The sequence below is a fragment of the Amblyomma mixtum genome, chromosome 5 (assembly GCF_055824585.1).
Source record: "Amblyomma mixtum isolate Tamu chromosome 5, ASM5582458v1, whole genome shotgun sequence".
Lineage (NCBI taxonomy): Eukaryota > Metazoa > Arthropoda > Arachnida > Ixodida > Ixodidae > Amblyomma > Amblyomma mixtum.
Window position 1 is genome coordinate 164,014,288 of NC_143016.1, and position 16,533 is coordinate 164,030,820.

The 16,533-nt window shown below is 49.6% G+C and overlaps 1 protein-coding gene and 4 non-coding genes across 5 annotated transcripts; all 5 read right to left on the reverse strand.

The window, feature by feature from the left end:
• Nucleotides 1-3,904: 3,904 nt before the first annotated feature.
• Nucleotides 3,905-3,986, reverse strand: TRNAS-UGA (transfer RNA serine (anticodon UGA)). The gene has a single exon. It is a non-coding gene; the product is annotated as a tRNA-Ser (tRNA).
• A 77-nt stretch (nucleotides 3,987-4,063) lies between these two features.
• On the reverse strand, nucleotides 4,064-4,145 carry TRNAS-UGA (transfer RNA serine (anticodon UGA)). The gene has a single exon. It is a non-coding gene; the product is annotated as a tRNA-Ser (tRNA).
• A 38-nt stretch (nucleotides 4,146-4,183) lies between these two features.
• LOC149344402 (uncharacterized) lies at nucleotides 4,184-5,567 on the reverse strand. The gene has a single exon (XM_089542620.1). It carries the CDS (start codon nucleotides 5,397-5,399, stop codon nucleotides 4,236-4,238), a length of 1,164 nt encoding a protein of 387 aa, XP_089398746.1. The 5' UTR covers nucleotides 5,400-5,567; the 3' UTR covers nucleotides 4,184-4,235.
• Nucleotides 5,568-10,316: 4,749 nt separating this feature from the next.
• Nucleotides 10,317-10,399, reverse strand: TRNAS-UGA (transfer RNA serine (anticodon UGA)). The gene has a single exon. It is a non-coding gene; the product is annotated as a tRNA-Ser (tRNA).
• Nucleotides 10,400-14,003: 3,604 nt separating this feature from the next.
• TRNAS-UGA (transfer RNA serine (anticodon UGA)) lies at nucleotides 14,004-14,085 on the reverse strand. Its single transcript has one exon. It is a non-coding gene; the product is annotated as a tRNA-Ser (tRNA).
• Between the last annotated feature and the right edge of the window lie 2,448 nt (nucleotides 14,086-16,533).

The following is a 16,533-nucleotide window of genomic DNA, read 5'->3' on the forward strand; positions in this document are numbered from 1 at the left end:
GATTCGTCCGACTACACCTCTCCCAACTTGATGCCCAAATAAAAACTGCGAACACACGATGAAGCTTTTGCACATTCAACCGAGAACAGTGCAACACTTGCATTGCATACCACAGCTTACTTATCAGAAAAAGATTGCAAACTGTTGCTCTCGAAAATATAGACAAATGGGCGCTTTTCCATGTTGCTGCCTTTCTCACGTTTCTTTCACTTGCTCTCGCCAATAAGGCTCAGAATCTTGATAAAGTTCCAGCGGAACGCCCAGGTACTTAACGGGTGCTGTCACCCATGAGCCATTGGCGAAAGCTTCTGGAGTTGATGGCCACTCTCCGTGCCTGAATCCAAGACACTTCTGCCAGTTCACCAAGCTTCCAGTAACTGCACTAAAGCGTTTTGCAACGTCGACCGTATGAGTTATACTCCTCTGATCGGAACAAAACACAGCGATGTCGTCTGCGTATGCAAGCAACTTCACTTCCGCTGCCTGCACTCGGAAACCATGAATTGAATCGTTTTCAATAATTCTTGAACACAGTGCTTCAATGTATATACAAAACAACAGGGGGCTGATGGGGCAGCCTTGGCGCACCGAACGTTGTACGCTTATGGGGGCCCCCAGCTTCTTATTTACAATTAACCTTGTACTGCAGTTACGGTACGCCATGGCAACTCCCTCACTAATTACGGACCCGACATTAATATGGTCTAGAACACAAAACAAAAGTTCATGGGAAACACAATCAAACGCTTTCTCGAGGTCGAGCTGGAGGACTGCCACACGGTCATGCGTGGCATCACAGCACTCCAGCACGCACTTTGCTTTGTGGATGTTATTAACAATGGAACGCCCTTTTATCCCGCATGTTTGGTGTGAGCCAACTAATACCCGTATTACGGTTTGTAACCTGGCCGCTATAACCTTCATGTATATCTTATAATCCACATTTGTCAAAGCGATCGGCCTGTAAGAGGACACCTGTCTTAATTTTTCTACCTGCTCGGTTTTCGGAATAAGTACGGTGTGAGATGACGCGTGCGATGCGGGAAGTGAATCTAATTCATAAGCTTCATTGAACACAGCGGTTAGTATTGGTGCTAAATCGTTACGCCGCGCTTAGCCCGTCAGGTCCCGGCGACTTTCCCGCGTTCCATTTATCTATGGCCAGTTCTACTTCGGCTTCACTAATCGCTCGCTCCAATCTTTGTTTGTCTTCATCGTCTACACGAGGCATAGCCTCCAAAAAATCTTCTTTGAACCGTGCCACATCTACTCGATGCTGGGCAAAAAGCATTTGATAATGATCAAAAAAGCCTTGCGCGATACCGTCGTTCACATTCACCGTTTGGCCTCCCCTCTCAATTTCTGCTACGTGATTTCGCCGTGCGCGCGCTCTTTCTATTCCCAGTGCTCATTTTGTGGGCGTCTCACAAGTAGCAAATTCTTCGGCTCTCCCGCGTACAAGCGCCCCTCGATAGCGGTCTTCTTCGATCACTTCTATCTTTTGCTTGATTTTTTTGATATCGTCTAATAACATACCCGGTGATTTGCACTCCTCAGCAAATAACTTGTCAAGCAGGGACTTTAATTGTGCTTCGTGTAACTTTTCTTGGTATTTTATACAGCTAGTTCTGTCGATGGCTTTTATTTTAATTTGTTGTTTGCAAATTTCCCATTGCATCCCCCATAAGTGTATGCCGTCGCGCGTTACTTTATTTACTTCTTCTTTTACCATCTCAGTGAATGTTTTGTCCGGTAAAAGCTGGTTATTTAATTTCCAGAAGTCCCACTGAAATACACTAGATCGTCTTTTAACTCCTATATTGCACTGCACCATGCAGTGATCTGAGAAAATCACGGGCACAACATCATAACTATGGCGTTTTGACACCAGATCTAAAGATACATACACTCTATCGAGACGAGCATGACTACTGCGTTGAAAATGCGTGAACATAACATTGCGCGTACCTTCCACACATTCAGCCACGTCCTCCAAGGCAAAAAGAACAGTTAATCGACACAAAACTTCGGTGCTTCCATCCCGGTGGGAACGTGTGCTGGTTTTATCAGCAGCATTCAAAACGCAGTTAAAATCACCCAGTAGAACTACCTGTTTTTCAGTGCTTAGATATTGCTGGATGCTTTCAAAAAAACACAACTTGATCCTCCAGTACATTGGGCGCATAAATGCAAATGAATCGCCATTCAACACTCGCTAACGAAAGTCCGCCACTACACATCGACCCGATGGACATGAAAAATGCGCCTGCACCTCAAGATTCGGCAGTTTTTTAACAAAAATAATACATCCGGCCGATGTGCCATTTCCGTGGCTAACGACTGCGTAATATCTGGCCGTGAAACGCTGCAACAAAATCCCGGTCTCTTCGTCCCCTTCCACTTTTTGTTTCTTGGATAGCAAGAACATCAATCCCACGGTCTGTTAGGAGGCGGTGAACTTGGCTCTGCTTCTTTTTACCGGCTAGACCCCTCACATTGAGCGTACCCACCGTGAGCGTAAGCGCAGTAGCCATTTTTATAGGTAGTGAAGAGACCGAGAGATCGGTGCTTACCGCCCACGTCTAGCACGCAGCTAGACGCCGTCGCCGCCACCAGAACCATCCGGTGCAAGAGCCTGGCTCTGCTGCACAGGCCCCTTGTCGTCGACCCGCTTTTCCGACGAGACATTAGGCCGCGGCTTGAAACTGGGCCGCCGCCCTTGGGCCGTTTTCGCAGGCGGCTCCTCGACGCTGGTTGCTGTCACCTTGTATCCATCGCCGCCAGTCTGGTCGTGGGGTCGCTTAGCTGCTGCGGTGACGCTAGCAGTGTGTGCGCCGCCCTTGTCTGGGTTATCCGCGCTCCTTGACGGCTCGGCGCCCTCCGCCTCTCTGGTTGCGTCGTTGCCCTTGGCGTCACCGCTGCCAGGTATTGAAGAGGCCGTCACTGGCTGGCCCTTTTCGGCTGACTCAGTGCCTTTCGCCGCATCCTCTGCCTCAACGACGTCCATGGTCAAATCAGCCGGCTCGTCCGCTGGTACAGGCCCTGTAGCTGTCGCGTACGTGCGAACGCACTCGACGTCACTGTGGCCGAACCGCCGGCATTGCGAGCACTGGGGCACCTTGCACTCGCGGCGGACGTGTCCTGTGCCGCGACAACGTAGGCATTGCATTGGGCGTCCAGGAGCGACGACGAGGGCCACTTCGCCGCCGACTCGTACCTGATGAGGCAGGTCGTCCACTTTCATACCAGGTTTCATTTTCAGAAGAATGGTCCTCGTTGTCGAGCCCTTCTCCTTGACGCCTTCGACGCGCCAACGCTCCCGCGTCACCTCCGTCACCTTTCCGTACGCCGCGAAAGCCGTTCGCACATCTTCATCGGGTACGCCGTGCAGCAACCAGTGGAGCCGCAACTTGAGCTGGTGGTCCTCGGGGTCGATGATCAGACAGCGGCGTTCTTTCACCTTCAGCTCCTTCAGCGCAGCCAATTTCTTAGCACCATCCGCAGAGTCGAACGTCACAGCCCAGACGTGGTTGATATGGTACGCCCCCAACGCTACCACGTCGGGGAGCGCGCCAACGTTGGCGAGAGCATCCCCGAAACCTTCGACCTTGTACGGTCGCATTCGCACGTCAGCGTGCAAAAAAACTGTGTTGAGAACAACACGTCCTGTAGGGAAAGTCGGCAAAATAATCTGATACTCATCTTCAGCGTGTTCAATCCTGTTACCGCGGCCGGAAAGGGCCGCTGTCGCTGCTCCGTTGGAGCCCATGATTCTGCGTCCGCACCGAACGGTAGCCGGAAGTAGAATGACCACTCGGCCACGACTGCGACACGAGGGCGCTCTCGCTCGTCATCTCCAATTCAATGAAGCAAGATGAGAAAAATAAAATACAGCACTCTTTCGCGCAGTCGACAGGATTCGAACCTGTGCGGGGACACCCCAATGAATTTCAAGTCCATCGCCTTAACCACTCGGCCACGACTGCGACACGAGGGCGCTCTCGCTCGTCATCTCCAATTCAATGAAGCGAGAGGACGCAAAATAAAATGCAGCACTCTTTCGCGCAGTCGACAGGATTCGAACCTGTGCGGGGAGACCCCAATGGATTTCAAGTCCATCGCCTTAACCACTCGGCCACGACTGCTTTTTTTTTTCTTTATTGCCGTCTGTGACATGATAACAAAAATGTACAAATGATAAAAACATCAGCCTAATTCGGCTGACGTATCAGGGCTTAAAATCTTCTCAATGCGACCAGTTCATCAAATACAGTAATCCATTCAGGTGGGTCAGCTTGTGCTCGGTACATTTCTCTCAAGCTCGCAACACTTTCAATAAAGTTTTCGCGCACCGAGCGAACGTTAACATCCGCGTGTCGCACTTGCATCCGTGTCCTCCAGAGACTGTGGAGGCCCAGAAGCATGATTAAATCATACGGTACTCCTGCTTCATTCTGAATTGGCAGGAATCTGATGCCGTAGGGGTCCAGGGGAAAATCTTTTTTGACTGTTCGTTGTAGCACATCCCAATAGAAAACGGGGTCCCAACAGTCCAGAAATACATGTTCTACTGTCTCAGGTTTTTTGCATAAGAGACAGTTTGTGGTCCACGGGACAAAAATCCCCTTTTCGTGCAGCCACATTTTAACAGGAAGTGTATTCGAGTGCAATTTAAAGAAAAAAGATTTCGTAGATGGGTTCACAGGCATATTTTTAACTCTCTTTAATACATCGTGCCCTGGGCCTCCACGATAAGGTAACCGGTAGATTGGGGTCGGTAACATGGTGTCCACCAGATCCTTATACAGCTTTTGCTTTGACACTTTAGATAAGTACTCAAGGGAAAATCGCACATGGAGCAGCCTAAAAGAGAGTACAACTTCTCGCATGTACCCATTGACAGTGCCACACATATTCGCACAAGATGAGACGACAAATTCAGGAAGAAGTCTCTGCAACCGCACTTGGATAACAGTCATAAGAAAATTATCCCTTTGATTTCGGAGAAAGAAAAAACGCGAAACAACTTGACGCAGAAATAAATGCACAAGGCCGAGGCCTCCTTTTTTCACTGAAAGAAACAAATTGGTACGGCTGGTTCTCTCCCAGTTTGACGACCAAATAAAAACAGCAAACACTCGATGCATCTTTTGAATACTGGCCCGAGATGCGCACAGCACATTCATCAAATACCATATTTTGGATACAAGGAAAAGATTGCAGACGGAGGCTCGCGCAAACATTGATAACTGCCTCCCTTTCCAGGCATCTGCTTTCTCCCTCGCCCTTGACGTATCTTCATTCCAGTGTTCACTTGCATCGCGATAATGCACTAGGGGGACGCCGAGATATTGCGTCGGCAAAGACGACCATCGCATCCTGGAAAAGTGTTCAGGCATCGCTTCCCAGTCGCCATGCCAAAAGCCAGAGCTTTTGTCCCAGTTTATGAGACACCCCGTTTGTTTGCAGAATTTATCCACCGTGCTGATCACCTCAGTAATGCTGCCTCTGTCTGAACAGAATACCGCAATATCGTCCGCATAAGCAAGGATTTTGACGTGAGTCGACTGCAATCGAAAGCCCGTGATGCTCTCACTTCTGATGATAGCTAAGCACAGTGGCTCCAAGTAGGCCGCAAACAGCAGAGGCGATAGCGGGCATCCCTGCCTTACTGACGAATGAACTGCTATCCTGTCTGTGAGGTCACCATTAACAATAATGCGCGTGGTGCAGTTTGCATATGCCATCTTAACACCTTCTGCAATAATACGGCCTACATTAGCGTGCTCCAAAATGCTGAAAATGACATCATGGGAAACGCGATCGAAGGCTTTCGCCAGATCTAGCTGCATCATAGCGATGCGGTCCCCGAGCACATCGCAACATTCCAGCACGGTCCGTGCGACGTGCACATTTGTGGCGATACTCCTACCTTTGATTCCGCAAGTCTGGTGCGGCCCAACCAATTTCGTAATTATGCTCTGCAATCTCTTTGCTAAAACCTTCATGTACAATTTATAGTCCACGTTGGTGAGGCTTATCGGGCGATAATTTCCCACCAAAAATTTCTTTTCTGGGACATCTGATTTCGGAATCAGCACTATGTACGACGTGGTGAATGAGAGTGGCACTTGTTTTCTTTCGTAAGCTTCATCTAGAACTCGTAGCAGTAACTGAGCGACTGTGGGCTTAAATGCTTTGTAAAATTCGGCCCCTATTCCATCAGGTCCTGGAGCTTTTCCCGCTTGCAGGTCTTCGATTGCAGTCTCTATTTCTTTTGCAGTTATGGGCTGCTCAAGACGCTCCTTCACTTCGTCCTGAAGTCTCGGCAGGAGAGGCAAAAAGTCAACCAGGAAGGCCTCATTCATGTCACGCGTATGTCCAAGAAGCTCAATGTACTGCTCTTCAAATAGCTGCTTGATTGTAAAAGCGTCATTCGTGACTTCATCTCCGTTCCTTATCTGCCTGATTTCGTTTTGGCAAGCATAACGCTTTTCGTCACACAAAGCTCGCTTCGTCGGCGTTTCACCAGCCCACAGTTTCTGTGTCCTTGCGCGTATAACGGCAGCTTTATACCTTTCAGTGTCTAAGCGTTCGAGCAGGCTTTTCACCTCCCTTAGGTCCTTAGAAAACTTCCCAGGCTCGGAGCTTTCCATGCCTATTAAAAATTGCAGTTGCTCGCGAGCTGCTTTTTCTTCCTGTTTTTCTTCGTATCGCTTCAAGCAACTTTTTTCAATGGCCCTTCTTTTTATCCACTCCTTGAAATCTTCCCACTGAACCGCAACAACGCTGGGTCGCTCCTCAAGCAGCTTCTGCATTTCATCCGCAATATCAGTTACGAATTCCTCGTCCTCTAAAAGCTTTACATTAAATTTCCAGAGATTCCAGTTAAATTTTGTTTTTCTTTGCTTTATGCCGAAACTTGCGATCACTAGGCAATGATCACTAAAAGCTACAGGTATAACTTTGCAACTCGTGCAAAGAGACACGAGATCAATGGATGCATAAATTCTATCCAACCTGGCATGACTATTACGCTGAAAATGAGTGAACTGAGGTTGATTCCCTTCGGTAAATATACTGCCAATATCCTCTAAGCTATTGTCATAAGCCAGAGATTGAAGCAATTGAGCACTCTTGTCACGCACAGGCGTACCCTTCACTCGATCATTAGCGGCACACACACAATTAAAATCTCCCAACAGCAACAACACTCGGTCGCAAACAAGGTAGGGCTCCAAACGGGTAAAGAGATCAAAACGCTCAGATTCAACATTTGGAGCATACACACATATAATGCGCCAACATAAATTGGAAAAAGAAAAATCAACAACAATAAGCCGTCCACTAGGGCAAGAAAAAACCGACTCGACAGTGATGCCTAAATTATTTCGGACAAATAATACGCACCCACCCGAGGTGCCAACGGAATGGCAAACACAAACGTTAAAGGCTGCACGAAAGGTGGACACCATGCGATCAGTGGATTCCTCACTTTCGATCTTAGTCTCTTGGACTGCAACTATGTCAAGCGCGTTTTCAGCAAGCAGGCGGTTAAGCTGGCACTGACGCCGTCGTGCACCAAGGCCTCTCACATTCAAAGTTGCTACATGTAAAGCTGTGTCTAGTTTCATCGCCATGCCCCATGAAAAGGAGACTTGAGTCCCACAGTACCCCTCATAGTCAGCCGAGCAGTCTTCTTAAACTCACTGTGCATGTACGGTGTCGCCTTTCCAGATATCCGCGTGCAGGCGTCGGGAACCCATGGGTAATTCCTTCGCCAGCAGATCCAGATCCGTGCACACAGTCTGATGGGTACCACTCCCCACCAAAAAAAAAGACAACAAGGAAAAAAAAGTAAAGCAAGAAAAAAAACAGCACAAATGCACATTGCAGAACTACGGAGGCGGTTTCCCCGCCTGCCTTGTCTCGGCCATGACGTTCGGCCGCGGCTTGAACATCGGACGCCGGATTCCCGGGGCCTTCGACGGCGGTTCGTCGCTGCCACCATCAAGATGCGTCTTTTCGCCGGCGCTTTCCTCGCGGGAGCGTTTTCCAGCCGTTAGGGTGCCAGCCTCCTCAGTGAAGTCCATGCCTTCGGTGTTGGCAGGTTCAGCGCTGTCCAGAGCTTCGGCCGCGGCTTCTGGCGCGCTCTTCGGCGCGCCATCGCCACCCTGTTGAAAGGCACTCTGAACTTGTACTACACTCGCCGGTACCTCACTTGACGACGCCTTCTGCTTCGTCAAAACCGTAAGCGACGGCCCTTCCCTCGCTGCTGGTTGCCCGTCTGCACGGGCTGCATCTTCCGCATCAGCCTCGTCCATCAGCAACTCAGACTTGTCTACTCCTGTACCGGGGCCGGTAATGCTCGCGTAAGTGCGAGCACACTGTCCGTCTTCATGGCCGAACCGTCGGCAGGTTCCGCAACGCGGGACTCGGCATTCCTTACGGATGTGCCCCGTACTCCGACAGCGTAGGCACAACGGTGGTCTGCCCGGCACAGCAACGAGCGCCAGCTCACCGCTAACATTCAGCTGGTGCGGCAGGTCGTCCAGCTTCACGCCAGCTCTCAACTTCAACGTGACGAGTCTAGTAGTCGAGCCTTTTTCTGACATACCACTCACGCGCCAGCGCTCGCGGGCAACTTCCGTCACTTTTCCGTACGGCGCAAAGGCAGCCCGAACATCCTCGTCTGGCACGTTGTGTAGCAGCCAGTGAAGTTTCATTCGCACGTCTTGGTTGGCCGGGTCAATCACCAAGCAGCGGCCTTTTTTCACTACCGCTCACCGACACTAATAATCTTGGTCACCGCTTCAGCATCCTTGAGAGTGACGGCCCAGACGTGGCTCATCCGATACGCCCCCATTGCGATAACATCGGGGAGCAGCGACTGCTCTGCTAAAGCGTCGCGGAAATCTTCCACCCGGTACGGGCGGGCCCTGATATCGGCGTGCAAAAAAACCGTATTCAAAACGAACCGACCTGTAGGCAGTGCTGGCAAAACAACCTGGTAAGTATTTTCCTGTTGACTAGCCCTGTCACCGCGGCCTGACACGGCCGCTGAAGCCGCTCCATCGGAGCCCTGCATCCTGCGTCCGTTCACTGGCGTGGCCGGAAGCAGAATCCCCCTTAACCACTCGGCCACGACTGCTTTTTTTTTCTTTATTGCCCGACTTCGGCAAGAACCACAGTACACAAATACACTTACAGAGAACAATGAGCAATAATTAACAACACTATCCGCCTGGTGGGGCGTGGCTTCGTCACGTTAAAACTCTTTAAGTGTCATCAAAGGCTCGACTCTTTCGAGCCAATCGGGAGCTTCAGGAGCAAGTTTCTGAACTTCAATATACTTATGCATGCACTCCCGAAAATAGATCCGTGCTGACCGTGCATCAGGGTCGCGATGATATCCTGCCATTCTTGAGCGCCAAATACAATGGAGGCCCATTAGCATAATAAGGTCAAATGGTGTCCCATCCTCACTCTCTACAGGCAAGTACCGAATACCATGAGAGTCCAGCGGTAATTCATTTTTTAAAGTCCTTTGTAAGATGTCCCAGAAGTATACCCCCTCCCAACAGTGCAAAAAAATGGTCTATTGTTTCAGGTTGTTTACAAATTAAACAATGTGATCCCCAAGGTAGAAATAAATGCTTCCTTTCCAAGAATTCCTTTACTGGTAGTGTTCCGGTATGTAATTTAAAGAAAAAAGTTTTTGCACTTGGCGGCACCTGCATCGCCTTCACACGCTTAAGTACGTCGCGTCCCAGGCCTCCATTGTATAAGGCCCTGTACATAGGTTGTGGAAGAACTACATCGCACAAATCCTTGTACAACTTCTTCCTGCTAACAGAAGATAAATATTCATACGAAAATCGAACAGACAGGAATCGAACACTCGCGACAACCTCTCTAAAGTAACCAAAAATACGTCCCGAGAAACTTTCGGTTGAGACAACAAAGTCCGGCAGTGCATTTCCGAGCCTTAATTGGCACACAGTACGCAAAAATGGATCGCTTACATCGCGCACAAAACAAAATCTGCTTACAATCTGCCGCAGAAATAAGTGTCCCAGACTCCGTAGTGTTCTCCGTAATAATTCTCCGTAGTGTTCAACGAACGCCCTTTTAATCATTTCCTTGTCTCGGGTGAGGGCATTTTCGAATCTTATCTCTTGGATATCATTTTTCGCTGCGTAGCTCTTTTCGTCCGCTAGTGCCCGCTTCGTTGGCATTTCACTAACCCAAAGCTTTTCTGCCCGTGCCCGTATAACTGCTCCCAAAATGCAACACCCAAATGCAACACCCTTTTGCGCAGTCGACATGATTCGAACCTGTGCGCGGGAGACCCCAATGGATTTCAAGTCCATCACCTTAACCACTCGGCCACGACTGCGACACGGAGGGCGCCCTCTATCGTCGTCTCCCCTTCAACGAAGCGACGGGAGGCAAAACAAAATGCAACACCCTCATCATCCGCATAAGCCAGCAGCTTAACTTCTGCCGCCTGTAGCTGGAAGCCACGAATTTTCTCACTTTCCATGATTTTCAAACATAACGCTTCAATGTATATGCAGAATAGAAGAGGGCTGAGGGGACAACCCTGGCGCACCGAACGCTGCAGGCTAATGGGGGCCCCAAAACTCTTATTTACAATTAATCTTGTCGTGCAGCTCCGGTACGCCAAGGCCACTCCCTCGCAAATAATGGACCCTACATTCACATGGTCGAGTATGCAGAACAAGATATCGTGCGAAACACAATCAAATGCCTTCTCAAGATCTAGCTGAAGGATGGCTACACAGCTATTTGTGTTATCACAACATTCCAGCACACACCTCGCTCTATGAATATTGGAAACAATCGAGCGTCCCTTGATCCCACACGTCTGGTGGGGACCGACTATATCTTGAATTACTGACTGTAGTCTACGGGCTAAAATCTTCATGAAAACTTTATAATCTACGTTTGTGAGGGCGATAGGACGATATATGCTGTGACCTGTTGTAACTTTTCGGCGTCATCGGATTTAGGGATTAGCACTGTATGGGATTTACCATAAGACGGGGGCAATTCATTTTCTTTGTAGGCTTCGTTGAAAACTGCTGTCAGTACTGGCACTATTTCGTGTTTATATGCTTTGTAAAAAGCGGCGCTTAACCCATCAGGTCCAGGAGATTTTCCCTGGTTCAGATTTCCTATCGCTTGCTCGACCTCCGACGCAGTTATCGACAGCTCCAGCCTTTCTTTCTGTTCGTCATCTAATCGCGGCAAAGCACCAAGAAACTTTTCCTTGAATGCGCTCACATCCACTTCTTGCTTTGCAAACAGCGCCTGATAATATTTAAGAAATGCCTGCTGGATATGCCCGCTGTCCCCAGATAACGCCCCGCCCCATTCAATCTGTTCAATGTGGTTTCGTTGAGCATGCGTTTTTTCCATTCCTAGCGCTCGCTTTGAAGGTGTCTCCCCAACAGCTCTATCTTGCGCCCTAGCCCGCACAAGTGCGCCGCGATAGCGTTCTTCTTCAAAGAGTTCAATCTTATGCTTTATTTTTCTAATGTCGTCCATCCATTTGCCAGGCTCTTCGCTTTCTTTTTCGAGAAGTCTAGCTAGTAAAGATCTTAAATTGTCCTCCTCACGCATCTCCTCTTGTCGTTTGCAGCTTGACCTTTCGATTGCGGCTATTTTTATTTGCTGTTTGCAAAGTTCCCACTGCTGCCATACTTTCAGTTCCCCGCTCGGCTTTAATTTACTGATTTCTTCGTTTACTTTCCTGCTAAAGATGTCGTCTGTAATGAGCTTATTATTTAATTTCCACATCTCCCAAGAAAACTGATTTCCTCGTTTCTTTGTCCCTATCCCACACAGCACTAAACAATGATCCGAAAATGATACCGGTACTACATTGTAGCTACTGCATTTTGAAATAACGTTCGATGACACATAAATGCGATCTAGCCGTGCATGGCTTGACCGTTGAAAATGTGTGAGTCTCACACAACGCTCGCCTTCTAAACATTCGGCCACATCATCGAGGTTGCACGTGTCTATAATTTCTGAGAGTACTTCAGTGCTTCTGTCCCTAAATGCCCTTGCACTGGTTTTGTCGCAGCCTCGAAGGACGCAATTGAAGTCACCCATGACGATCAGGGATCTCTCACAACTAAAGTACTTTTGTACGTTTTGAAAAAAGAATGTCCTCTCATCCACCGCATTTGGGGCGTACACAGAGATGATGCGCCAATATGTCTTGTCGTACAGGAAGTCAACCAAAACAAATCGACCCGAAGGACACGCCGTATATGCCTGAACCTCAAGTCCCGGTACATTCTTTACAAAGATGACACAACCCGCAGACGTTCCTACAGCGTAGGCGACAACTGCAAAAAACCTAGACGTGAAACGTCGCACCATGCTCCCGGTCTCCTCTTCCCCGTCAATTTTCGTTTCCTGCACTGCCAGGACGTCAATGTCGTGCTCAGTTAAAAGGCGGTACACCTGGCTCTGCTTCTTCTTACTTGCCAGTCCCCTGACATTAAGTGTACCGACTTTCATGGGGAATGCATGAGCCATTTTCATGTAGAAGAAAGAGGCCGGGAACATGGTGCTTACCCTTCACGTCTAGCGCTTGGCTAGACGACATCATTGACACCGGAGCCATCCGGTGCTGGTGCCAGGCCTGGCAGCGGGGGCGGCTTGTCAAGGGCTCTCCTCTCCGTCGACACATTTGGTCGTGGCCGGATGGACGACCGCCGTCCTTGGGTCGTTTTTGCCGGCGGCTCTTCGACGCTGGGGGCTTCCGCCTTGTCGTCTTCGGTTCCGGTCTGGGCGTGTGGCCGCTTCGCTGGGGCAGGGACGCCGGTCGTGCGGGCGCCGCTCTGGTCAAGCTTCTCCTCAGTCAGAGTCGCTGGCTCGGTTTCTTGGAGCGCTGGCATGCTTACTTCACCGCTCGACGCCTCCGTCTCCTTTCTAGTAGGTTCTGCCCCTTCAGGCTTGCGTACGGCATCGCTGCTGGAGGGTCCCGAAGAGCCCGTCGATCCTGCTTGCTTTTCGGGTTCCTCTATGCCTTTCGCAGATTCTTCGGCCTCGACTACATCCATCAGGAGTTCCGCAGAGTCGTCTTTCGACGCCCCGCCCGTAGCCACCGCGTAAGTGCGGACACACTCATTATCCGCGTGGCCGTACCGCCGGCATTTCGTACAGCGGGGAACCTTGCATTCACGCCGCACGTGGCCTGTACCATGGCAGCGCAAGCACTGCATTGGACGCCCAGGCGCCACGACAAGAGCCAACTCTCCGGCGACACGTACCTGGTGTGGCAGGTCATCCACTTTCAAGCCGGGCTTCAACTTCAGTAGGACCGTTCTTGTCGTTGAGCTCTTGTCATTGACGCCTTGTATCCGCCACCGCTCACGCGTAACGTCGGTCACTTTGCCAAACGCCGCGAATGCCGTCAGGATGTCGTCGTCGGCCACACCGTGAAGCATCCAGTGTAGCCGCAGCTTTACCTGCTGGTCTTCCGGGTCGATAATGAGGCAGCGGCGTTTCTTAACTTGCACCTCGTTGAAGGCGAGCAACTTCTTTGCTGCCTCCGTGTTCCGCAGGGTGACCGCCCACACATGGTTGATTTGGTACGCCCCCAACGCGACCACGTCGGGGAGCGTACCGGTCTCGGCCAGGGCGTCACGGAAATCCTCGACCCGGAACGGCCTCGCTCGCACGTCGCCGTGAAGAAAAACGGTGTTGAAAACAACACGTCCTGTTGGCAGTGTCGGCAAAATAATTTGGTAATCCTTATCACCGCAGTCATCGATCCTGTTTCCGCGGCCGTCAAAGGCCGCTATCGCCGCTCCGCTGGAGCCCATGACCCTGCGATCCGTTCAGCTCGGCTGCCGGAAGCAGAATCCTCGGCCACGACTGCGACACGAGGGCGCTCTCGCTCGTCATCTCCAGTTCAATGAAGCAAGATGAGAAAAATAAAATACAGCACTCTTTCGCGCAGTCGGCAGGATTCGAACCTGTGCGGGGACACCCCAATGAATTTCAAGTCCATCGCATTAACCACTCGGCCACGACTGTTTTTTTTTTCTTTACTTCCGAAAACGACACAACACAAAGGCTCATTTAAAATATCGCTTCTGCTGCACTTCAGCTGAAGCGAGTGAGGTTAAAATTTCTTCAGCTTGACGAAGTCATCCAGAAGTGTTACCCAATGAGGTGGGTCAGGTTGTTCCCTGAAACATTCCCGTAGGCAAACAGCACTTTCAATGAAGTTTTCACGTACACTGAGAATATTAATATCCGCGTGCCTTACTTGCATTCGCGTTTTCCACAAGCTGTGGGGGCCAAGGAGCATTAATAAGTTATAAGGTACATCTGCGTGATCCACTGGTAAAAACCGGATGCCATAAGGGTCCAGTGGGAGTTCTTTTTTAATAGTTCTCTGTAGGACGTCCCAATGAAATACTGCGTCTCAGCAACCTAAAAAACACCTGTTCGAGAGTTTCTGGCTTCTTACATAACAAGCAGTCGGTTGTCCAAGGGACAAGGAGTCCTTTTTCATGAAGCCAAGTTTTTACGGGCAGTGTATTACTGTGCAACTTGAAAAAGAACGTTTTCACTGCCGGCCTAACTGGCATCTTCTTCACACGTTTTAAAATATCCTGCCCTGGGCCTCCACGGTAAGGCGCACGGTACAAAGGTATCGGCATCATGGTGTCAGCCAGGTCTCTGTACAGCTTTTTCTTGCATACATTGTACAAGTAGTCCGGGGAAAATCGAACTTCTAACAACTTGTAAGAGAGCACGACCTCACGCAAATATCCCGTCACAGCGTCACACATGCTTCCGCTGGACGACACTACGATTCTGGGGAGCAGTCTTTGCAGCCGTGCTTGCATCACAGTTCGCAAAAAGATGTCATTTTGGTCGCGCAGGAAAATAAAGCGTGATACAACTTGTCGCAAAAACAAATGAATCAGTCCAACGCCTCCTTTTTTGACTGGAAGAAACAGGATTGTTCGCCTGGTTTTCTCCCAGGTAGACGACCAAAGAAAAACAGCAAACACATGGGGAATTTTTTGAATAGCGGCTCTCGATGCACACAGCACATTCATGACATACCGTATCTTCGAGATCAGAAACACATTGCAGACATAGGCGCGCGAAAATACTGACAGCTGCCTTCCTTGGCACGCGTCCGCTTTCTCTCTCGCCGTTGAGGTCTCTTCACTCCAGTCTGAGCTGTGATCGCGATAACAGTTCAGGGGCACACCAAGGTAGCGCGTTGGCAAGCGAGACCACTGCAGTCGTGAAAAAGAATTCGGTGTAACGTCCCAATCACCGTGCCAAAATCCAGAGCTTTTCTCCCAGTTGACCTCACATCCAGTCTGACCACAGCTTTTCAACAACTCTCTGAACTTCAAGAATGCTGTCTCTGTTCGAGCAAAAGGCTGCTATGTCGTCCGCGTATGAAAGGAGTTTGACATGCGCGGATTGCAGCTTGAAACCCGTGACATAATCACTGTTGAGAATGGTCAGGCATAACGGCCAAGGTACATTGCAAAAAGCAGCGGAGAGAGCGGGCACCCTTGCCTCACCGACGAGCGGACAATGAGGCTGTCAGTAAGTTCGTCATTAACTATGATACGCGTCGTACAGTTTGCGTAGGCCATTTTCAGCCCATCTACGATTACACCAGCAAGGTTTGAATGCTCTAGGATGCTGAAAAGAATGTCGTGCGAAACGCGATCGAACGCTTTTGCCAAGTCTAGCTGTATCATAGCAACCTGACTTCCAAGCGCATCAACACATTCCAGTACTGTTCTTGCCACATGTATATTTGTGGCTATGCTGCGTCCTCTGATGCCACAGGTCTGGTGTGGCCCAACTAACTTGTCGATTACGCTCTGCAGCCTTTTTGATAGAACCTTCATGTATACCTTGTAATCGACGTTGGTAAGACTGATAGGTCTATAGGAACCCACCAACACTCGTTTTTCTGTCATCAGACTTGGGAATAAATACAATGTGTGAAGTAGTGAACGACGTCGGGACCTTTTTTCGATCATAGGCTTCAGTTATGACATTCAATAAAAACTGAGCAGCTTGGTTTTTAAAGTATTTGTAGAAGGCAGCATTCAGCCCATCTGGCCCAGGAGATTTCCCAGATGGAAGGTCATCTATTGCCGTCTCAATCTCTTCCAAAGTAATAGGCAGCTCAATACGCTCCTTAACATCGTCCTCTAGAATTGGCATCAGTCGTAAAAAATTCTCTTCAAATCCTTCAGTGCGCTCGCGCTCATTACTAAGAAGGTCAGAAAAGTGCTCCGTAATAGCACGCTGAATACCTCTAGAGTCGTTTATAATGTTCCCCTCGTGTCTTATTTGCCTGATTTCCTTCTGGCAAGCGTAGCGCTTTTCATCTGATAGCGCTCGCTTCGTAGGTGCTTCGCCTGCCCATAATCTGTCGTTCCTTGAGCGTACGACCCCCGCTCGGTACCTCTCAGTATCGATTCTTTCGATCTG